General features: G+C 46.8%; 2 protein-coding genes across 2 annotated transcripts; both read right to left on the bottom strand.

Annotated features, from left to right (window-relative positions):
• Positions 1–201: 201 nt before the first annotated feature.
• LOC136758972 (cadherin-1-like) lies at positions 202–15,769 on the bottom strand. Its single transcript, XM_066713748.1, has 14 exons — positions 15,501–15,769; positions 15,204–15,321; positions 14,459–14,700; positions 14,056–14,199; positions 13,761–13,916; positions 13,531–13,675; positions 12,706–12,878; positions 12,398–12,526; positions 12,116–12,301; positions 11,276–11,520; positions 1,344–1,486; positions 1,030–1,245; positions 656–836; positions 202–376 (listed from the first exon to the last, which is right to left on the bottom strand). The coding sequence occupies exons 1-13, from the start codon at positions 15,549–15,551 to the stop codon at positions 682–684; spliced, it is 2,103 nt and encodes a 700-aa protein (XP_066569845.1). The 5' UTR covers positions 15,552–15,769; the 3' UTR covers positions 202–376; positions 656–681.
• Positions 15,770–16,297: 528 nt separating this feature from the next.
• LOC136758985 (B-cadherin) lies at positions 16,298–22,982 on the bottom strand. Its single transcript, XM_066713765.1, has 5 exons — positions 22,893–22,982; positions 17,440–17,582; positions 17,126–17,341; positions 16,752–16,932; positions 16,298–16,472 (listed from the first exon to the last, which is right to left on the bottom strand). Exons 1-4 carry the CDS (start codon positions 22,925–22,927, stop codon positions 16,778–16,780), a joined length of 549 nt encoding a protein of 182 aa, XP_066569862.1. The 5' UTR covers positions 22,928–22,982; the 3' UTR covers positions 16,298–16,472; positions 16,752–16,777.
• Positions 22,983–23,989: the final 1,007 nt, after the last annotated feature.

Below are 23,989 nucleotides of genomic sequence, written 5' to 3'. Positions count from 1 at the left end.
ACTCAATTAAAACACAAAAGTACATCATATACATTAATGATTTTTAAATAATGCCTGATTGAATCCAGTTAAAACATTTGACAAATAATATCTTAGGAAGGCCTGTCAGTTGTTCCATCTGAGCTCAGTTTCCCTACCATTGACAAATATAACAGCAAGACTAGGTTTTCAGAGAGTAAGGAATAAATGGGGCGACTCTGGTTTTGTCAATCAAGGATTCTTTATTAGGGTGTAGCAGCAGAAGAGCAGGGGACGCAGCCTCTGGATTCAGCGGAGTGAGTCTGAGCCTTGGGTTACATATTTCCAGTCTCTTTATAGGGAACATCTTTTGATAACTCTGATTCCAGGTTGTATCCATTTGTAATGTTTGCTGTACCTACTCAAGAAAGAAAGCCTATTCAGACAGTGTCTCTGATCAGCTGTCTGCAATCAGTGCTTTTTACATTTATAGTGCCTGTTATACAGAGCACAGTGGAAAAAGAAAAACATGAGAAACGGTGACTGATGCCGTTGCAACAGTCCTTACAGATAGAATGCATTTTAATGATCTCAGTTCACTTCAGTGTCAACTTTTTATCTTAGCCTTATAATTAAGAATTAAGCAGAAGTGTTCTACATCAAGTGCAAGAACAAAATAATACAACTGATCCCAGACCTCCACATCCTAAGCCTCACTGCCACTCAAGTCTGGCAAGTTACATCCCTCCCTTTGCAGTCACACACTTTCCCAAGAACAACCGAGTCCTGGAACTTGTCTCCCGTGTCATAGACTCTTAGAACAATGGGGTACTCATCCTGTTCCAGCTTGCTCTTAAGGGTCAGGTGAACTCCAGGTGCTGAAGGAGAGAGATGATAAAAACACATGTAAGTGTTCATTAAGAACATGTTAAGTATCACTACTACCACTGTTCAGGAATTGGAATTTATAAGCTTCAATGTTCATTTGGACATTGCGTGCTGAATACTACAATGCAAAAACACAACATTGTCAGAGAATCATGCAGTAAAGGGAAAAAAACATATATTTACTTGTCTCAACAGTCCAGTCATTCCTGCTACAGCCTCTAACCTCTACACGGAAGGGCCCTGCATTTCCAGGACCATCTCTGTCAGTGAATGACAGCTGAACAGGCTGAGGGTCTTCACTACAGAAAGTTATTTCTCTCTGGTCAATTGTTGGAGCATTGTCATTGACATCTTCCAGGTGAATTATCAGGGTTCCTGTGCCAGTTACTGGACAAGCATCTGTGGGCCCAAAACAATTGTATAAGTTCACAGGACCTGGAAGGCATCCAAAGGGATGAAACAAAGTGTGTACTGTGCTTTATGAAAGACAGCTTCACCATTGCCGATGGCTAGAATGAGAGCTTCATAATTGCCGTCTCTGACAAATGGAGACTCTCGGTCCATGGGGCTCTTCACTCTGATGAGCCCAGTGTCTTTACTAACATTCAGCCACCCTGCAGGGTCACTCCCTACTTGATACCTAATAGAACAACAAGAGACACAACTTTTATGACATATAAGCCTTTACAACTTTTAATTTATTTATTTTTAAATTTGGAATCACCATTCATTTTTTGTAATTGACTTCCCCCCCAATTCTTGCAAACACCAATTATGCTAATGCAACTCGGCTCATCGGCTACGACTCACACCACCTCACGTGGGGAGGGTGAGGAAGCACGACCAGGCTCCACCAATCCTAGCTGTCTGTGTGCCACCCATCTCTTTTCACCATGCAGGCTACAAAGCCCGCATATGAGGTTCAGTGCTGATTGAAGGAGAGGCGCGTCCCTCCCAGCGGGACTGCAAGCCTGCAGGCGCCCAGGAAGCCGGTAGGAGAAACTCGTTAGTGACGAGCAGAAGAACTGAATTTCTTTCCCTGTGTGTCTGTGTGAGCAAGGTCACTGTCTCACTGTCTCACTGTGCTACAGTTCAACCCTGATACCTAGAAGAACAGGGTTAGATATGAACCAGTTTTCACCAGCATTTTGTGCTTGATACATCGTACAACCCCCCCTTGGTTTAGGCATATATGGGTCTTGCTGAGCAGTTTAGGATTTTCAATAAGACCCTCTAAATTAGTGTTCTGCACGGGTATCAATAGTCTCCAGGGGCACCGTCCGATTATCATGAATCTATCAAGAGTGGAATAAGTCTAGAGAGATTTTCTGTCAAAAGGCTTTTTGCCCTGGGCGACAAAATCCTGCGGGAATTGGTGAGGTCATGTTGCGGTCATTGTATCCATTGCAGTGTGCGGTTTGGGCACTGGAGTTGGGTTACAGAGACTGCAGTGTGATTGCAAGTGCCCAAGTCTGTAATCTGGAGGTATAATAATTGCGTGTTATACTGACCGGCATATGCCACTGGAATGTGAGTTTTCTTGTTTTCCTTGCAGTACGACTACAATTCTTAGCGTATTGATGTAATATGTGTATTATATCAACAAAGTGTTAATTGGGTAATAGAGGTTGGCGAATTGGGTGTTAGGGTAATTACAGCTGTCTTTATTGTGTACTTTGTGTAGCACGGGTCTGAGGTGGATAGCATATTTTGCAGTCGGGTGATAGAATAGTAGCAGCTGTCATTTTACTTTCGACCAGAGTATTATGAGGGACAGGAATACGGCAAAGACTGGGACACGATGTCAAACTGGGAAGGACGAATCGGTGGTGGATTATCTCTTAAGGAAGTATGAATAGGATTGGAATGGCAGGCCATCCGATCAGAGGAGTTGGTTTATAAACAAGAAATAGAAGAAAAAAATATATGTATATTACTATAGTAACTAGGTGTTACAAATAAATAGATACATTAATAACAGGTGTTATAAAAAGGTATCAGAGCAAAATACCAGTTCCTGCAAGAGCGGTTGGGGCAGGTCCCTGTTCACACTCAAGGTGTACCTGGTGGCCATCTCTGCGTGCCACACCCAGATCGATGGCGAGCCACCTAGGTCCCATTTCTTGGACTCACAGGTTCTGAAAGGAAAGCACAGGCTTCGGCCTCCTCAGGCCCCTTCCAAACCTGCATGGACGCACTTTCCAAGGTCCCATCACATCTGCCAAATGAGTATGCAAGTTGTACACCCTTCATGTTTTGAAGGGGATGGGTACAGGGTTAATCTCAGGCCTAGGCCTGCGTTCCTCCCGAAGGTGATATCTCCCTTCCATGTGAACAGGCGGGTAGGGAGGAGGAAGGAAGGAAAAGTCAGCTGCAACTGTTATGCCCTCTGCAGGGCATGAGCTCCTGGCCTTGTGTCACCTTCCTGTCTACTGTTATTACAGCACATCCTGGTAGGTTCAGCCTCGGAAGGTACTGGAAAGAACCATTTTTCCTTTACATCGAACTATGTCCTCCAGTCAAGCACCCACAGGAGTGCTCCTGGTCTTGAAAATACTGTCCCTTATAACAGAGACTCCGGGGCTGTTCAAGTGGCCAAGCAGGTGCTGTTGCCTTGCTGGGATGCCCTGTATATAGTTTGTTTGTTGTTCAGCAGTGGCTATTCAGCCGCGCCCTATCTAGCCCGCTGTATGTACATATGTAATGATGTCGCGGGTGTGCGTTACCATGTCACCCCGCTGTGTATATAGTTCATTTGAATACAGTAGAGCTTGTGGCCTCGCTCCTAGCTGTGCAAGTTGAGCGAGAGATGGTTGCTCCTGTATTAAGCAGAGGGGTGCATGAGCTGGTCTCCCGTGGCCCCCGCTTTGTATATAGTTAGTTTATTACAGCACAGAAGAGCTTGTTGTGGCCCGTTCCTAGCTGTGCTGGCTGAGCAGGAGATAACTGTGTGTTCAGCGGAAAGCGCATAAGCTGGTCTCTTGCTTCCCTGCTATTTATATAGTTCGTTTGTTGTAAAAAACTGTTGTCAGTGAGGGCAGAGGCGCTGAGGCACTCCCCCTCTGTGTATTTTTCTTGGACTCGGGTTTCCCTCCAATTGTGAGAGAAACCTTTGTCCAGCAGGGGGCATTGAACTGTCTTTTTCTTTTCCTTGCAGGGAGCTGATCCATCAGGCCAGACCAGACGAGACGGGGAGGTGCCGGTTGACAGAGCTGCAGAGTCCTGGGTCCTTGGAGCGGTCCGGAGGCCGAGGCAAGCAGAGATTGGGACGGACCGGGAGCGACAGGGGACCTAGCCAGAGGAGTCGGCGGACTCCTCACGGAGTGGGTCCCATCCAGAAGCCCGGCCGACCATCTACCCAGAGCCCGGCCTGACCAGGACTGCTCCCCGCTGACGTCACCAGCCAGGATCCAGGAGAGGCCTCGGATTCCAGGGACCGACCAGGCCGATCGGCGAATGTCCCTGAGGGAGGCCTCCTGCAGCCAGGGCCCGGACTTCTCCCCGCAAGGCCCGCTCCCTGCAAGAGTCCCGGAGGTGGAAGCTGCTCCCCAGCCAGGTGGGCTTGCCCCGACCTCCAGATTGAGAGCCTCTGGACCCATTCCCAGGTAGGAAAGTGCAGCATGGCCCAGCGAACCGCCGGTGTGAGGCGCCACAATGCGGTGCGCCTTCAGCCGTGAGGCTGGAGCCGAGACCGCGGCCCTCACCCGGCTGGAGTTCAGCAGGTCCGTGCTGCAGAGGGGCCTGGGCTTCGCCCCTTCTAAACTGAACTGCGTGGTGAAACTGCCTGGACCTAGGGACGTGTTTGAGGTGAGTTTTAAGAACCCACAAGTGCTGGAGTGTTTTTGGAATATCTATAGAGAGAAAAAATAATGTATGCCCCTGAGTGACTTTGTGGTCGACGCCCTGACTGATAGAGAAATTAAAATCGTTACGATTCAGTTTTATAACGAAGCAGTGGCAGAGTACGATGTAGAGGTATGGCTGAGGAGACACTGTGAGATCCTGTCAGAAAGCAAGAGAGTCAATGACGAGGATGGGGTTTGGACCGGTGCTCGACGATGGCAGGTGTGCCTGCAGGTGGAAGTGGCCACCATCGGCGGAGTATGCCACCTGCCGAGCACCGTAGTTTTAGGTGCAAATAGGGGGCTTGTCTTTTACCATGGCATGCCCAAATTGTGTAGGAACTGCGGGGCCCTGAGTCATTTAGCCGCAGCCTGCACTGTTATTAAGTGCAAGGTCTGCGGCGGAGAACATCTGACCAGGGCCTGCAAGCAGGAGAGGGCCTGCAACCTGTGCGGTGGGGGAGGGCACCTTTTTAGGAATTGCCCCTCCTCCTATGCAAATAGGGCGTGGGCCCTCTGGGGTTGTGGAGAGACAGAAAACCAAGTGGAGGCTCCTTTAACACAGATTCCCCTAGACAGGGGTAGAGAGGAAACAGTCCTCAGGAGTCTCATAGGCTCCCTCTCCGACTCTGGGTCGGAAGTGGAGGCAGAGGGGGAGTGAACAGTTGTGGCGGGGAAGAGGAGAAGGATGGAGAAGAGGAGCATGGGTGGGGGGGGTGCGAAGAGCAAAGAGGTTCAATTCTGCTGGCTCTCCCCCCCCCGCCAGCTCCCCCCCCCGCTGCAGAGACCTCCCCCTCTCATTTTTACACGCCCCACTCCGAGTCCGGAGCGGAGAGTTGTGGGCCTTCTCCACTCCCCCCAGTGGGCAGCCTAGTGGAGGACAGGCCCCAAAATAGTAACATCCCTCCAGCCCCACGACCGAGACTCTCTCAGGGGAGGGGACAGGTATGCCCTCCCGGCAGTAGTGGGAGAGCCGCAGGTCCTCAGGAGAGGAGAGTCAGCGCCAGTGTCTTCTGCCAAGAAGACCTCAGGGCCGCAATGGCAGAGTCACTGGCGCTGAGGGAGGAGGCCTGCGGCAACAGACAGCCGGGATGGGAGAAACCACCCCCTCCCCCACCCTTAGTTAAAAGAACGACTAGCGGGGTCTATCCAGTCCTCTCCTCAGTCGCACACAAGGCCTCTGCCCTGCCATCTGCTCGTCGGGCCTCGGCTACAAGGGAACCAGGGAGAACCTCCAGCACCGCAGGCCCTGAGCCCAGTGGAGTTTCGCCAGCCTTACCGGGTGGCGGGAGCCGAGCCCCCCACATAGTCTTCCTAGAGGATCAAGCGGTGAGGCAAATGGTTGAAATGATGGGTGCGAGCGCTAAGCTAGGTGAGGGAGAAGAGAGAAGTGGGGAAGAGGAGGGTTTCTTTACATGATTGTTCCATTCTCTGGAATGAGAGCAGACATCATCTGTTTACAGGAGTGCGGCATCCCGTTCCAAAAAGAATATAAAGATCTTCAGGACACTTGGACCCTAGGTGATTCCTTCTGGTCGGGGTCCAATGTGTCCCAAGCGGACGGGATTGCCGTACTCCTGAAAAACCAATTCATAGAAGTAAAAAAATTTAGGGTGATAGAGGCGGGCAGGTTGGCCAGCCTCGACCTTAAATACAAGGGGGCTGTATTGAGGCTGGTCAATGTCTATGCCCCCACCAGCCAGTCCTCTTTCTCCCTCAGCTACGCCCGCTCCTGATCGGCACCTTACCGGTTATCATTTCAGGTGATTTCAACTGTGCTCTGAGGGATGTAGACCGGAGTAAGCCCCGCAACGATAGATCCAGCAGGGACCTGGCTGCGTTCGTGGAGGACATTGAACTCTGTGACGCAGGTCGGGACCTGGTCCCCTTGTTCACCTGGGTGAGTTCTTCTGGCTCCTCCTTCTCCAGGATAGATCTCGTCCTCCTCAGTAAGCCACTGGAGAGGACCGCCATGTCTTCGGAGGCGGTCTTCTTTTCAGACCACAGGCTCCTGACAACAGAGGTGCTCATTCCGAGCACACGGGAGTCGGGGCCTGGGGTCTGGAAGCTCAACACCTCTCTGCTCGATGACCCTCGTGTTATTAAGACCTTTAGCAGACGCCTTGAGGAGTGGAGGACCCTGAAGGACCTTTTTGATTCTCCCATAGAGTGGTGGGAGATGGTGAAGAAAAGGACCAAGGGCTACTTCATTCAGCTGGGGAAACGGAAAGCTCGCGAGAGACGGGCGAGATATTCCCATCTAAATGCCCGCCTCCAGCGCCTGAGTCTTTTACAGCTCAGAGGCTTCGACCTAGCTGAAGAGGTGGCCCGGATCAAACTGAGTCTCTCCGCCCTCTATCGGGAGGAGCAAGAAAAGATCATGGTCCTTTCCAGGGTCCGCATCATGGAGGACGACGAGAAGTGCAGCCGCTTCTTCTTCAAGAAAACGAAGGAGAGGCGGCTTGCAATGTCCTCCATGATCGACTCCTCGGGGCAGGAGGTGGAGGGCAGAGAGGCTGTTGAGACAGTGGTGCGGGACTTCTACAGGGAGTTGTACGATCAGAAGGTGGTGGATCAAAATCTGATCCATCACTTTCTGTCCCTGTTGGAGTCCCGCAACGAGGGGGACGAGGAGGCGGAGGAGGATCCAGAGATCACCACCACTGAACTCTCCCAGGTGATAAAGAGTCTTAACTCTGGAAGGACACCGGGTCCCGATGGGATCCCTGCTGAATTCTATAAGATCTTTTGGGAGGTGCTTAAGGAAGATCTGGCTCAGGTCTTGGGGTCGATGTACAGAGAGGGTAGACTGGCCCCTTCTATGAAGAGGAGTATCCTCTCTCTTCTTCATAAGAAGGGAGATCCAAAGGATCTGAGGAACTGGCGGCCGGTCAGCCTCCTGTGCACCGACTACAAGATACTGGCCAAAGCACTGACTCTCCGTCTGCAGCGGCCACTCCCTCAAGTCGTGGGTCCCGACCAGGTCTGCGGTGCCCGGGGGAGATCGGCGGCCGACAACGCCATGCTGCTCAGGGATGTCGTGGCCTACTCGAACGAGAGAGGGCTTCCCCTGGTCCTAATCAGCTTGGACCAGGAGAAAGCCTTCGACAGAGTGGGCCACGAATACCTGCAGCTCGTTATGGAGAGGATGGGTCTCGCTCTTGGCCTGAGGAAGTGGGTTAAGATCATCTACAGCGGCCTAAGCAGCAGGGTCCTTGTGAACCGTCACCTGACCGAACCATTTCCGGTCAGGTCGGGGGTCCGACAGGGTTGTCCCCTGTCGGCCCTGCTGTACGTCCTCTGTCTGGAGCCGTTCATGCAGGCGATCCGCCGGGACGTCCGGGTGACAAGTTTCCATCTCCCGGGTTCCGGCGGAGAGCAACTGAAAGCCCTGGCCTATATGGACGACGTGGCCGTGGTCTGCATGGACGCGCCGTCCGTGGCCAGGGTTGAGGAACTGCTGGACGGCTTCTGCAGGGCGACGGGGGCCGCTGTCAATAGGGCCAAGAGCGAGGTCTACCTCTCCAGAGCATGGCCTGTCGGCCGGGGCCCGCCAACCGTGTTCCCTGTGAAGCCGTCCATCAAGGTTCTGGGGATCACGATCGACGGGACCAACATGGGCACCCGGAGCTGGGAGGAGGCTTTATCTAAAGTCCAAAGAAAGATCCACGGCTGGAGCACAAGGACCTTGACGATGGCCGGTAAGGTGCTGGTCGTAAAGGCCATCCTCTTCCCGATACTCCTCTACGTAGGAATGATCTTCCCCCCAGACAAGGTCGTCACAAAACTAGTGACCAGGATTATATTTTGGTTTGTCTGGGGGAGCAAAATGGAGAGGCTGAAGAGAGTGCAAATGGTGAAGGGTACCCTGGATGGAGGCAGGGGGGTCCCGGACGTTGTGCGGCTGATAAAGGCGCAGGGGCTGGCTTATGTGGTCAAGAACATCCAGGCTGCTGGCAAGAAAGTGAGTTTTATGAACCGCTTCTACTTTGCCAGCAGCCTGAGACCATTCGGCCTCTGCGCCATGGACAACACCAGGCTGCACTCGTGGGATCCCCCTCTGTTCTACAGGGCGCTCCGAGCCTTTGCGCTCAAAGTAGGCCTCCATAAAGTCGTGCTGGCCTCCTGGGATTATAAGACCATCTGTAGCCAGATGAGATCTACCCAGGAGACCAACCGGATAGAAGATTTCCCTCCCGAAACCTGCCGGTTTATCTGGGCTAACGCTACGCACGTTTGCCTCACAAATACGCAGAAAGATGTCTCCTGGATGGCTGTGAGTCGGTGTCTCCCCACCCGAGTGTTCATGCACAGAAGGGGCCTAGCCCCTTATGACATCTGCCCCTATAAGCGTTGCCTGGGGAAGGAGACGGAGGCTCACATCTTTAGAGATTGCCCCTCCGCCTACAGGGTCTGGCTCCTGTTTTCTCCGTTCCTCCACAGGTTTGCCGTTCCTGCGCGGGCGACCGCCCAGCAGATCTTATATGGTCCTGCCAGGGGATTAACATCTTCCACCCTGAGGTGCTGGTGGCGTGTCGTCTGCGCAGTGAAGCAGGCCCTGTGGGAGGGACGGAACATCTGTCTATTCAATAAGCAGGAGCTGGACCCGATCGTCATCGCGCGGAGGGGCATGGCACTTGTGAGGGACTATGTCATTCTGGAGGTCCATCAGAGGGGCAAGGAGGAAGCCTATAAGAATTGGCACATACAAGATCTGGGGGAGCTCAGGATCCCATGATGGGACCCACCTCCGGGGAAGGTCAGTTCCCCCTGCTGGAGCCCGAGTCCTAGATCTTTTAACTATTTTATGAATGATTGCTTTTAAAATGACTTTTAAAAATGAATTTTAACTGTTTTTAAAGATTTAGTTGTTTTTAAAACACTAATTGTTTGGGCTTTTTTGGTTTAGTTTTGTTTTATTCTGTTGTCAAATACATTGTCCATTTTGGATTTAATTTTAAATGCATTGGACCGTTTTGGTTTGTTTTTTATTTTTTCCTTTTTAATTGTTTCTTTATTTTGTCCAGTGCATTTTCAGTTATTTTCAATGTATTTGACTTTTATGTTGGTAGCAGTTTGCTTTAATCACGTTTGTTTTGTTTAAGCACTTGTTTATTTGAAGTTTAGTATTTTGTTTTTGTTAAATCACAAAGTAATCATAAGTATTAAAATTTGTAATGATTGTTTTTATTTTGAAATGTAAAATACTTACACCAATAAAACAGTATTTATTACAGCACAGAAGAGCTTGTTGTGGCCCGCTCCTAGCTGTGCTGGTTGAGCAGGAGATTACTACTTGTGTGTTCAGTGGAGGGCACATAAGCTGGTCTCTTCCTTCCCCATTGTGTATATAGATTGTTTGCTGTAACTTGGACTCGGGTTTCCCTCCAATTGTGAGAGAAACCTTTGTCCAGCAGGGGGCTTCGAACTGTTTTTGACAGTCTATTTTCTTCTGTTTGCAGGGAGCTGTTCCACCAGGCCAGACGAGACGAGACAGGGAGGTTCCAGTTGACAGAGCTGCAGAGTCCTGGGTCCTTGGAGCGGTCCGGAGGCCGAGGCAAGCAGAGATTGGGATGGACCGGGAGCGACAGGGCACCTAGCCAGAGGAATCGGCGGACTCCTCACGGAGTGGGTCCCATCCAGAAGCCCGGCCTGACCAGGACTGCTCCCCGCTGACGTCACCAGCCAGGATCCAGGAGAGGCCTCGGATCCCAGGGACCGACCAGGCCGAACGGCGAACAGCCCTGAGGGAGGCCTCTTGCAGCCAGGGCCCGGACTTCTCCCCGCAAGGCCCGCTCCCTGCAAGAGCCCCGGAGGTGGAAGCTGCTCCCCAGCCAGGTGGGCTTGCACCGACCTCCAGATTGAGAGCCTCTGAACCCTTTCCCAGGTAGGAAAGTGCAGCATGGCCCAGCGAACCGCTGGTGTGAGGCGCCACAATGCGGTGCGCTTCAGCCGAGAGGCTGGAGCCGAGACCACGGCCCTCACCCGGCTGGAGTTTAGCAGGTCCGTGCTGCAGAGGGGCCTGGGCTTCGCCCCTTCTGAGCTGAAATGCGTGGTGAAACTGCCTGGACCTAGGGACATGTTTGAGGTGAGTTTTAAGAACCCTCAAGTGCTGGAGAGTTTTTGGAATATCTATAGAGAAAAAAAGGAATGTTTGCTGTAACAAACTGTTGTCAGTGAGGGCAGAGGCGCCGAGGCCCTCCTCCTGTGTGTTTTTCCCCAGCAGAGTGTGAATGCCATCTTCGCTCTTGGCAGCCCGCATGTGGCCCCAAGGGCCGCCACGGCCTCTATCCAGAGCTGGTTGAAGTCAAGGCCCCCTTAGCAAGTAAGGCTCATCACAGGCATCCTTACCAGTTTGCTGTCCCCCTTCTACCTTGCGATGGATTGGGTATACAGTAACCCCTCCCCCTTTCAGCAATGCTTGACCTCAAAGATAAAGACAGTTTGTGTATGCAACCCCGGTTATCTGAAAAAGAAAGCATTGCCCAAAGGCTGCAAGGTCACTCAGGAGTTCACTATCCTGGCAAGGAGGAAGTTCCTAAGCCAGGGGACACAGCAATTGCTAATATAGAATGCAAAGTTCTTACCATACAGTCTGCATTCTTGCCGTGTCTGGATCCATAGCTGTATATGATGTCAATTCACTATTAACAGGTAAGTTCTCTGGTGCGACAATTGTGTTTTGATATAGAATCAAAACTGGATTCTCATTGACATCAACCACATGTACAATAACTGTAGCAGTGGCTGTTGGCAAGCGAGTTGCAAATGGCACCTCATTTTCCACAGTGACCAGTAGAGTATACTTGTCAGTTGCTTCAAAATCAAGCCCCTTGAAAGATAAGGAAAATATGGTTATGAGAAAAGTTTAATGATAAAAATTCTCCTTTATACATCATGTCTTACTGAAGGTTGTACACTAGGATTGTATTGAACCTGGATGAATGCTGTGAATAATTCTCAAAGACCCACACTAAGGACCAGACTAGACATTTTTCGCCAGCTGTTAATTGTAAATTATAATTACAATACCTGATTGTAGAATATTTTTTAAACAAATTGCCACTATTAGAAAATCAACTGTATAGTTGAAGCTTAGTCAGTGAACTGTTTTGTTACAGTCCTGGCATGAATCTAATTTTCCTGTGTGCATTAATATCTTAACCACAGATTTCAACTCCAACTCCAAGTACAAAGCCAAAAGTGTGTCACACTCCAGCTCCAACAAACAAGGTTTGTTGGCTTTCTGCCTTAGTGCAGGAGCTGGAGCAGTCCTTGGAGCCCTGCAAGTCTGGTGCTCCACAACAATAATTAATTCCCAAAGGTTTTTAGAGGATGAAGTGCTGTTAAGGGTGGGCATAAATAGTGCTAAACCCTGCAAAAAACAGTTATTGTTTTTCAAATATCAATGTAACAGGATAAATTACCTTAATTGTTTCAATAATGCCCTCCATCTTGTTAGGTCCAGTGCTGACATTGAAGAAGCCTCCTTCATTTCCTTTGACGATTGTGTATTTGGTATTCCAGGCTGGTGTGTGAGGCTCATTATTATCAGTCACTGGTAATGTCACCACTTCATAGCCCACTTTATTTTCAGGTACAGATACAGTGTACTGTTAAGAAAATATGTTAAGGTTGATTGATATCCAAGGCAACTGACGGCATTGAATACACGTTTTCCAATTACAGGGCAAAACTATCAAACTTACAGAGTCCTTCACAAACTGTGGTGCATTGTCATTGCTGTCTGTTACAGTGATGAGAGCAGTGCAGGTGGTGGATAGACCTTGTCCTTGTGTGTCAGCAGCCTGGATGATCAGTTTATACTCTGGGTATTTCTGAAATATAAAAAATATCCGTCAATATTGGGGAATGCATGTTTAAGTAGAGAAAAATTACACTGGCATGATCACTGTAGAACAGGGGTCTATTTTTCACAGAACAGTTCCTGTCACTAACAGATGTAATCATATTAACAAATTTATAGAACAGTAAGAATGCAAGACTGAGGACATACCTCTCTGTTGAGTCCAGGTGAAGCCACACTAATCGCACCAGTCTGAGAGTTGATCATAAACATGTTGTCATTGGGCAATTTAGGATCCTGGCTGACAATGCTATACACGACCTCACCATTGTACGTCTCTGGATCATCTTTATCAATTGCCACTACTTTCATAAACTGAAAACCTTCAAAATAAATATGGTTGTAATTTAAAAGGAAGAAATTGTAATCATCTGCAATGAGACTGTAAACAAATTTACAGAAATACAGCTCAAAGAGATAATGAACAATTATTAAACATTAATACAAATTACATTCCTGTGAATAAAAAAATATATGATAAACACATTGGCAACAAGCATAAACTCAAAGCTTTGACACTTTGCGATGAATTCAGCTCAAGCTATTCAGTTTTCAATCTTTAAACAGAACAGAAGGACGAGGACGTAGCTACCAAGCAGCCCTGGATGGTGCACTGTTCCTTATGAACTTGTGTGTCTTTTGGATTTTGTTCCAGTTGAGAGATCAATGACCTGTTTTACAGCCCTATTCTACCTGTTCTGCTTTCATTAAACAATTCAAATGGCTCTCTTCCATTCATTTTTTTTGTAAGAAAGCTGTACAGCTAGGTGTAGAAAAACTAATGATTTAATTGTTTGTGGTTAATTCATTTACTCTGAACAATAGTAACTTATATCAGCAAAATATCGATGTGAAATACTGTTACATAGAAAATGCTGTCACTTAGGTCAACACTTTTAGCACTAATCTGTCACTAGATTCCTTCTGTGTGGTATATAGAATACAATATTTGCGGTCACTGAAAACTAATCCTACCTGGTTGTGATCCTTCAGCAGCATTGCCCAAGAAGGTGTCCTTTATAAATTCAGGTTTGTTATCATTCTGATCAGATACAGTAATAATGAGTTCCATTGGATCCTCAGCTTTTCCTCCACCCACTGCAACAGCATGAGCCATGAGCTAGAGAAAAAATATATATTATAGTTTACAGGGATTGCATATAGAAAATCTGATAAACATAAAAGGACTGAAGAATTATACTTACAACATATTGATCCTGAGCCTCTCTGTTCAAAGGCTGGGTCACATATACAATTCCACTGTTCCTGTCGATTGTGAAAACTCCTTCGGGTGGCTCACTTGCTCCTGGTCCAGTAATGCTGTATAGAATTTGTACTTCCTTGGCATTACTAGATTTGATCTGGAATTATAAGATTTTTTTTCAATTTGTGAATATGTTCAAACAAAATTAAATTAATGCAAGTTAAAATTCTGTAATATATTAATGTTTCAGTTTTATAATTCAAAATACAGGAAAAATAAGAGTTACTATAAGTCACCTGAACAACTCTTTGGGGGAAGGGGCCTTTTGCATTTTCAGGAATATTGAAGGGTGGAATGACCCAGTCTCTCTTTTGCCTGCTCAGGGCCCCAGGCGAGAGCTGTGGAAACACCAGCACTGGAACATCTGAAGAGGATTCAACCTGTGAAAGAGAAGGAATTGTGTTGCTTGAATAAAAATGTAAATTGACATGTTACTTTACAAATTGGAATGGTATATACAGAGGAAAGCAAAAACACCTGTTGTCACCAAGAAATGGTACATCAAGAGCAGGAAAACAAGCAGGAAAACAACTTCACCTTTAACGGCAGAAGAGGAAACAGAATATTTAATCATACTGTTGCCAGCAGGGGGCTCTATTACATTATAGCTGCCACAGTGGACACTTATTCAGTTATTACCTGCCCAGCAGTGTCACCAGGAGTGAGGTGCTGAGAGTGGCTTCCCGACTCATTTTCCAGTGTGACTCTGGTGCTCAGTTTCTTGCCGTTAGAGTCCCAGGCGTGGACGGCAAAGCTTGTGTGTCCCTCATGCAGGGTCACAGCCCTCTTCAGTTTTATATTTCCATCTAAGTCCACTTGGAAACGGGAATCCTCAGAGATGAAGAGGAATCTCTTACGGCCCGTGCAGTCATCAAAAGTCACTGTAAAAGTTGAGTTAGTAAAGTTAAGGTTATTTTTAACTATTATAATTGGTCTCATTCTGCAATTAGGATTCTTGTGGCCACATATTCTAACAGGTTCCTCACTTTTCATTTCATTTTATAAGGTAGAACAGAATATTATTGATCATCTATGTAATGACGTTTGATGAATGTATTACATGTAATACTGGAATTATCAAAATACTAGGAAAGAATAAAAGTAGATAAAACAAAATCAGCTAAAAGACAAAAGGCATTTGCACTATACAATATCCTTATCTTGTGGACATTATGCATTGTAAGGAAACATTTAGGGAACATTCGTCAATTACATTGCCTTGTCTTCCGAGAGCTGATAGGTGTATTTCCTAATTTTCCCACTGATTTGCAGTAATATCTCAGATAAAGTCGAATTCTCAAACCCGACACACGTGTTGGCAAACATATAGCCTTGAACACTGTAGATAATAATACATTTATATATAAACCCTCAACATTCATACCTTTGCCCACTATCCAGCCTTGTGGCAGATGCCTCCGGTCTACTCTGAAGACAGAATGGTCCAAATTGAAACCAGGCTGGCATGGTGGAGCCGCTTCACAAGATCCAGAAGCCCAGACCTAAGATTTTATCAATATGAAAGAAGCAAATATATTCCTGAATACATGAAGCCGCAAGATGTTTAGATTAAATATACATTTGCCAAGTATTATTATGCAACTGGATGCAACTTCAGTGCATCTTGGTTACTATTCAGAAAAGTAAAGGTAAGAATTGCAGTGCCTAAAGACAGACTTACCTGGAGCAATAGAAAGATTACTCCTAACTGTAAACTCCAGAAATTCTCCATTGGCCAACAAAATGTAATTTAAAATCCAGATTACCACTTGAAGTACAAAATATCAATTGTATTGAGATTGTGTTCTTCAGGGAAACCGTTTATTGAAATGTAGCTTTGAACAGGAAATGTACGCCTTTCCCAATTTGCTTTTTAATTTGCCTCACTACAAAAACATTCCACAGTCTTGTACCATCACGCTGTTTCCAGTAAACTAAAACACAGACATAACATTAACAGACAGTAACAGAGATTCAGAACTCAAACTCCACATACTTTTGTGGTTCGATGAGAAAAACAAAAAACTTTGAAATATAGAAATATCTTGACTGGGCAAGTTTGGCTTTGTAGTAAAAAACATTGTGATTAAACTTGTCTATACAATTATTTCAGCCTCAGGTGTGTCATGCAAAACTCTTGATTTTTTAACTTTCATCCCACTACAAAACATATTCATATCACTTTCTGCCTCAAATCATACAGTATGTAACATGTTATGAACACACAGCCAGACCATTTTAACAGTGTAGGTTCATGTTTTGGTACAGTGAATATTTACTCAATTAAAACACAAAAGTACATCATATACATTAATGATTTTTAAATAATGCCTGATTGAATCCAGTTAAAACATTTGACAAATAATATCTTAGGAAGGCCTGTCAGTTGTTCCATCTGAGCTCAGTTTCCCTACCATTGACAAATATAACAGCAAGACTAGGTTTTCAGAGAGTAAGGAATAAATGGGGCGACTCTGGTTTTGTCAATCAAGGATTCTTTATTAGGGTGTAGCAGCAGAAGAGCAGGGGACGCAGCCTCTGGATTCAGCGGAGTGAGTCTGAGCCTTGGGTTACATATTTCCAGTCTCTTTATAGGGAACATCTTTTGATAACTCTGATTCCAGGTTGTATCCATTTGTAATGTTTGCTGTACCTACTCAAGAAAGCAAGCCTATTCAGACAGTGTCTCTGATCAGCTGTCTGCAATCAGTGCTTTTTACATTTATAGTGCCTGTTATACAGAGCACAGTGGAAAAAGAAAAACATGAGAAACGGTGACTGATGCCGTTGCAACAGTCCTTACAGATAGAATGCATTTTAATGATCTCAGTTCACTTCAGTGTCAACTTTTTATCTTAGCCTTATAATTAAGAATTAAGCAGAAGTGTTCTACATCAAGTGCAAGAACAAAATAATACAACTGATCCCAGACCTCCACATCCTAAGCCTCACTGCCACTCAAGTCTGGCAAGTTACATCCCTCCCTTTGCAGTCACACACTTTCCCAAGAACAACCGAGTCCTGGAACTTGTCTCCCGTGTCATAGACTCTTAGAACAATGGGGTACTCATCCTGTTCCAGCTTGCTCTTAAGGGTCAGGTGAACTCCAGGTGCTGAAGGAGAGAGATGATAAAAACACATGTAAGTGTTCATTAAGAACATGTTAAGTATCACTACTACCACTGTTCAGGAATTGGAATTTATAAGCTTCAATGTTCATTTGGACATTGCGTGCTGAATACTACAATGCAAAAACACAACATTGTCAGAGAATCATGCAGTAAAGGGAAAAAAACATATATTTACTTGTCTCAACAGTCCAGTCATTCCTGCTACAGCCTCTAACCTCTACACGGAAGGGCCCTGCATTTCCAGGACCATCTCTGTCAGTGAATGACAGCTGAACAGGCTGAGGGTCTTCACTACAGAAAGTTATTTCTCTCTGGTCAATTGTTGGAGCATTGTCATTGACATCTTCCAGGTGAATTATCAGGGTTCCTGTGCCAGTTACTGGACAAGCATCTGTGGGCCCAAAACAATTGTATAAGTTCACAGGACCTGGAAGGCATCCAAAGGGATGAAACAAAGTGTGTACTGTGCTTTATGAAAGACAGCTTCACCATTGCCGATGGCTAGAATGAGAGCTTCATAATTGCCGTCTCTGACAAATGGAGACTCTCGGTCCATGGGGCTCTTCACTCTGATGAGCCCAGTGTCTTTACTAACATTCAGCCACCCTGCAGGGTCACTCCCTACTTGATACCTAATAGAACAACAAGAGACACAACTTTTATGACATATAAGCCTTTACAACTTTTAACTTATTTATTTTTAAATTTGGAATCACCATTCATTTTTTGTAATTGACTTCCCCCCCAATTCTTGCAAACACCAATTATGCTAATGCAACTCGGCTCATCGGCTACGACTCACACCACCTCACGTGGGGAGGGTGAGGAAGCACGACCAGGCTCCACCAATCCTAGCTGTCTGTGTGCCACCCATCTCTTTTCACCATGCAGGCTACAAAGCCCGCATATGAGGTTCAGTGCTGATTGAAGGAGAGGCGCGTCCCTCCCAGCGGGACTGCAAGCCTGCAGGTGCCCAGGAAGCCGGTAGGAGACACTTGTTGGTGACGAACCAAGAGACAAAATACATAGGCTTGGTAATTTTCAATGGTTATCTCTGCTGTCCCTACCAGCCTCTAAAGCTGTAATTAAGGTAGTTAATCTATCTATCTAGGTTTCTCTATTAAACCACAGATCTGATAACAATACATTAATTAGTTATTCATTTTCTTTCGATTAGAAGGACACCAATACTCTAATAAGGTGATAGAGGGCAGTTATTAGATTACCTCAGCACTCCTTGTGCCATTAACACAACTCAATAAAGAAAAGGGTTTTGATGTATAAATGTTGAAAAGTGCCAAAGCTAATAAAGCAGCAGGTTTCAGAAGAGCTGACATAATCCTGGCAGGTGATCATTTAACACTTTCATCAGAAACTGACCATAAAAACTACAACTGTATAAAATATGTAGTTGCGAAATGTACAATAATATTAATACATCGAAATATTCGGTGACACACTGGGTTTTCTCTCAGGTCAAAAGCATATCCCAAAAGGGGAGGGGTTAAATCTGTTTCAATGGTTTCAAAACACTTTCCAATCAAAGCTGCCTACAGGCCCCTGTGTGTGTCACTCAAGCAGTCCCTTCGTGTTTCCTGCCTGTATATAAGGTAACACGTACAGTGGCGGGAAAAAGTATTTGATCCCCTGCTGATTTTGTACGTTTGCCCACTGACAAAGAAATGATCAGTCTATAATTTTAATGGTAGGTGTATTTTAACAGTGAGAGACAGAATAACAACAAAAAAATCCAGAAAAACGCATTTCAAAAAAGTTATAAATTGATTTGCATGTTAATGAGGGAAATAAGTATTTGACCCCTTCGACTTAGTACTTGGTGGCAAAACCCTTGTTGGCAATCACAGAGGTCAGATGTTTCTTGTAGTTGGCCACCAGGTTTGCACACATCTCAGGAGGGATTTTGTCCCACTCCTCTTTGCAGATCCTCTCCAAGTCATTAAGGGTTCGAGGCTGACGTTTGACAACTCGAACCTTCAGCTCCCTCCACAGATTGTCTATGGGATTAAGGTCTGGAGACTGGCTAGGCCACTCCAGGACCTTAATGTGCTTCTTCTTGAGCCACTCCTTTGTTGCCTTGGCTGTGTGTTTTGGGTCATTGTCATGCTGGAATACCCATCCACGACCCATTTTCAATGCCCTGGCTGAGGGAAGGAGGTTCTCACCCAAGATTTGATGGTACATGGCCCCGTCCATCGTCCCTTTGATGCGGTGCAGTTGTCCTGTCCCCTTAGCAGAAAAACAGCCCCAAAGCATAATGTTTCCACCTCCATGTTTGACGGTGGGGATGGTGTTCTTGGGGTCATTCCTCCTCCTCCAAACACGGCGAGTTGAGTTGATGCCAAAGAGCTCGAATTTGGTCTCATCTGACCACAACACTTTCACCCAATTCTCCTCTGAATCATTCAAATGTTCATTGGCAAACTTCAGACGGGCCTGTACATGTGCTTTCTTGAGCAGGGGGACCTTGCGGTGCTGCAGGATTTCGCGGCGTAGTGTGTTACCAATTGTTTTCTTGGTGACTATGGTCCCAGCTGCATTGAGATCATTAACAAGATCCTCCCGTGTAGTTCTGGGCTGATTCCTCACCGTTCTCATGATCATTGAAACTCCACGAGGTGAGATCTTCCATGGAGCCCCAGACCGAGGGAGACTGACAGTTATTTTGTGTTTCTTCCATTTGCGAATAATCGCACCAACTGTTGTCACCTTCTCACCAAGCTGCTTGGCGATGGTCTTGTAGCCCATTCCAGCCTTGTGTAGGTCTACAATCTTGTCCCTGACATCCTTGGACAGCTCTTCGTTCTTGGCCATGGTGGAGAGTTTGGAATCTGATTGATTGATTGCTTCTGTGGACAGGTGTCTTTTATACAGGTAATGAGCTGACATTAGGAGCACTCCCTTTAAGAGAGTGCTCCTAATCTCAGCTCGTTACCTGTATAAAAGACACCTGGGAGCCAGAAATCTTGTTGATTGATAGGGGATCAAATACTTATTTCCCTCATTAACATGCAAATCAATTTATAACTTTTTTGAAATGTGTTTTTCTGGATATTTTTGCTGTTATTCTGTCTCTCACTGTTAAAATACACTTACCATTAAAATTATAGACTGATCATTTCTTTGTCAGTGGGCAAACGAACAAAATCAGCAGGGGATCAAATACTTTTTTCCCCCACTGTACACAGAAACTTCCTCTTTGCCGCTACGCCCTGGGACCTTCAAGTTGTCTTCCACTGAGCTCTTATATTTGTATTTTGTATTTTTACTAAAATAATAGTAAAATACCTTGGTGCTCTCATTTTTTTTCATATATATATATATATATATATATATACACACACTCTGACAAGTCGCTACATTATTATATATTTACTGGGATTATTTAATAAACAGAGGGAACAGACCAGGCAGCTGGCAGAGGCCTACCCCCCTGCTGCGCACCCAGTTCTGCTTCACAGCCAGGCATCCAGGCATCCATGCATCCAGGGGCAGAGGACCCTGAATTAGCAAATAGGTTCCCCCTCCGCAATGGTGATTTCTGTCATTGGATCACCGCGCACCCTCTGCCACCCCAGAGTCATTGCGACCCCCAAGCGAGGAGGGGCTCCAAGGGATGTGGCAAGGCACCTACTCCATGACCCTGAAGGCTGTCAGCAATCTGTGACTCACAACGACACCACCCCCCCCCCCAACTCTCAAATCAGCAATCTCACACCAAGGACTCCTGGGTGCTCCAAATTATAATAGTTGGCTATTCCCTGCAATTTCAGACCCATCCCCCCCACTCTGGGGTCCTGTGTGGATGCGAGTGAAGGACCCATTGTAATGTGTTGCACTTTGCATCGAAATTGGTGTGCTTCTGAATAAGACAGCGAAGTGCCCCCTCTGGCGCAGCACAAGGGATTCTATTCCTCATACTGCCTGGTGTGAAAGAAAGACGGCGGTTTCTGCCCCATCTTTGATCTGAGACACCCGAACCACCACCTTAAGGTATTGCACTTCAAGATCCTCAACCAGTGCACCATCACCTGGACCCTATGGCGAGTGACAGTCCTGCTCGGTTCACCCGGGTGGCCCTGCAGATTGTGGTTTGTGGATCTGACCTCCCTCCTGACCGGAGTGCTGTGGCAGCTTCCCCTTAGGGCCGATCTGCTGTCTCAGACTAAAGGCACTCTCTGGCACCCAAACCCAGGCCTGCTCCAGTTCAGGGTCTGGCCACAGAGCGGGATTGCTTAGCGGTCTGTGGTCTGTCTGAAGTGGTAGTGGCCACTATTCAGTCGGCAAGTGCTCCCTCAATGAGGTCGCAGTACGCCTACCGCTGGCAGACATTAGAGACCTGGTGCTAGGTTCCAGTTACCTGTCCCATTGTGGTCATTTTGCAGTTCCTGCAAGAGCTGTTAGATAAGGGCAGGTCCCCATTCACACTCAAGGTGTACCTGGTGGCCATCTCTGCGTGCCACACCCAGATCGATGGCGAGCCACCTAGGTCCCATTTCTTGGCCTCACAGTTTCTGAAAGGAAAGCACAGGCTTCGGCCTCCTCAGGCCCCTTCCAAATCTGCATGGACGCACTTTCCAAGGTCCCATCACATCTGCCAAATGAGTATGCAAGTTGTACACCCTTCACGTTTTGAAGGGGATGGGTACAGGGTTAATCTCAGGCCTAGGCCTGCGTTCCTCCCGAAGGTGATATCTCCCTTCCATGTGAACAGGCGGGTAGGGAGGAGGAAGGAAGGAAAAGTCAGCTGCAACTGTTATGCCCTCTGCAGGGCATGAGCTCCTGGCCTTGTATCACCTTCCTGTCTACTGTTATTACAGCACATCCTGGTAGGTTCAGCCTCGGAAGGTACTGGAAAGAACCATTTTTCCCTTCCATCGAACTATGTCCTCCAGTCAAGCACCCACAGGAGTGCTCCTGGTCTTGAAAATACTGTCCCTTATAACAGAGACTCCGGGGCTGTTCAAGTGGCCACGCAGGTGCTGTTGCCTTGCTGGGATGCCCTGTATATAGTTTGTTTGTTGTTCAGCAGTGGCTATTCAGCCACGCCCTATCTAGCCCGCTGTATGTACATATGTAATGATGTCGCGGGTGTGCGTTACCATGTCACCCCGCTGTGTATATAGTTCATTTGAATACAGTAGAGCTTGTGGCCTCGCTCCTAGCTGTGCAAGTTGAGCGCGAGATGGTTGCTCCTGTATTAAGCAGAGGGGTGCATGAGCTGGTCTCCTGTAGCCCCCGCTTTGTATATAGTTAGTTTATTACAGCACAGAAGAGCTTGTTGTGGCCCGTTCCTAGCTGTGCTGGCTGAGCAGGAGATAACTGTGTGTTCAGCAGAAAGCGCATAAGCTGGTCTCTTGCTTCCCTGCTATTTATATCGTTCGTTTGTTGTAAAAAACTGTTGTCAGTGAGGGCAGAGGCGCTGAGGCACTCCTCTGTGTATTTTTCCCCAGCAGAGTGTGAATGCCATCTTCGCTCTTGGCAGCCCGGATGTGGTGCCAAGAAGCCCCCACGGCCTCTATCCAGAGCTGGTTGAAGTCAAGGCCCCCTTAGCAAGTAAGGCTCGTCACAGGCATCCTTACCAGTCTGCTGCCCCCCTTCTACCTTGTGATGGATTGGGTATACATTAACCCCTCCCCCTTTCAGCAATGCTTGACCTCAAAGATAAAGATAGGTTGCACATGCAACCCCGGTTATCTGAAAAAGAAAGCATTGCCCAAAGGCTGCAAGGTCGCTCAGGAGTTCAGTCTCCTGGCAAAGAGGAAGTTCCTTTGGGCGATGCTTTATTTTTCAGATGACTGGGGTTGCATATGCAACCTGTCGTTATCTTTAATATTCTCTTCAAGCACAGATTTATTCATTTACTATTGTCAACTTAAGCCAGGGGACACAGCAATGGCTAATAAAGAAAGCAAAGTTCTTACCATACAGTCTGCATTCTTGCTGTGTCTGGATCCATAGCTGTATATGATGTCAACTCACTATTAACTGGTGCAACAATTGCTTTTTGATATGGAATGAAAACTGGATTCTCATTGACATCAACCACATGTACAATAAGTGTAGCAGTGGCTGTTGGCAAGCGAGTTGCAAATGGCACCTAATTTTCCACAGTGACCAGTAGAGTATACTTGTCAGTTGCTTCAAAATCAAGCCTCTTGAAAGAAATGGAAAATATGGTTATGAGAAAACTTTAATGATTAAAAGTCTCTTAATGAAGATTGTACACTAGGATTGTATTGAACCTGGATGAATGCTGTGAATAATTCTCATCAAAGACCCACACTAATGACCAGATTAGACAACTTTTTTGCCACCTGTTAATTGTCAATTATAATTACAATACCTGATAGTGGCAATTTGTTTAAAAAAAATCTATAATTAGAAATCAACTATATAGTTGAAGCTTAATCTGTGAACTGCTTTGTTACAGTCCAGGTCTCAATCTAATTTCCCTGTGTGCATTGTAACAGTTTTCGGGGCACGGCAGGATGGGGACCCAAGCTATGGGCTCCTGCACCACAATGCAGCAATCTTACCACATCACTAAATGTGCAGACCTCTTAGCAAGGCTTGAGAATCGCTACACTACCCCCCTCAGTGCTAGCGCGTCCCCGCGCTACTCCCATATCTCCCCCCAGACTGGAGTTGGGTCGCTTCACGTTTCTGGGGTATGCATTTCTGTGGCTCCTTTCCCTGTTGCAGGTTTGGCACACACTTCTGACACCAGTGTAACACTTTGGGAGGTTTTTGGGTCACGGCAGGATGGGGACTCGAACCCCAGTCTCCTGTGCCACAATGCAGCGATCTTACTGCATCGCTAAAAGGCCCAGGTCTCTTAGTGAGGCTTGAGAATTGCTACAATATCCAACAAACAAGGTTTGTTGGCTTTCTGCCTTAGTGCAGGAGCTGGAGCAGTCCTTGGAGCCCTGCGAGTCTGGTGCTCCACAACAATAGTTAATTCCCCAAGGTTTTGGAGAATTAAGTGCTGTTAAGGGTGGGCATAAATAGTGCTAAACCC

Source organism: Amia ocellicauda, chromosome 9 (genome assembly GCF_036373705.1).
Source record: "Amia ocellicauda isolate fAmiCal2 chromosome 9, fAmiCal2.hap1, whole genome shotgun sequence".
Lineage (NCBI taxonomy): Eukaryota > Metazoa > Chordata > Actinopteri > Amiiformes > Amiidae > Amia > Amia ocellicauda.
Note: the sequence above shows the minus strand (reverse complement) of the source record. Positions and strands in the feature narration are given on the sequence as shown.

What these genes read in the sequence shown, in the direction of transcription:
- LOC136758972 (XM_066713748.1), bottom strand. Translation starts at nt 15,551, where the DNA reads ATGGAGAATTTCTGGAGTTTACAGTTAGGAGTAATCTTTCTATTGCTC. An exon ending in CACAGTTTGTGAAGGACTCT is followed by an intron (nt 12,302 to 12,397) that starts GTAAGTTTGATA and finishes TTTTCTTAACAG; the next exon opens with TACACTGTATCTGTACCTGA. An exon ending in GCATTATTGAAACAATTAAG is followed by an intron (nt 11,521 to 12,115) that starts GTAATTTATCCT and finishes TTATCTTTCAAG; the next exon opens with GGGCTTGATTTTGAAGCAAC.
- LOC136758985 (XM_066713765.1), bottom strand. Translation starts at nt 22,927, where the DNA reads ATGGATCCAGACACAGCAAGAATGCAGACTGTATG. An exon ending in GCAAGAATGCAGACTGTATG is followed by an intron (nt 17,583 to 22,892) that starts GTAAGAACTTTG and finishes TTGTTCTATTAG; the next exon opens with GTATCAAGTAGGGAGTGACC. An exon ending in CATTCTAGCCATCGGCAATG is followed by an intron (nt 17,342 to 17,439) that starts GTGAAGCTGTCT and finishes TTGGGCCCACAG; the next exon opens with ATGCTTGTCCAGTAACTGGC.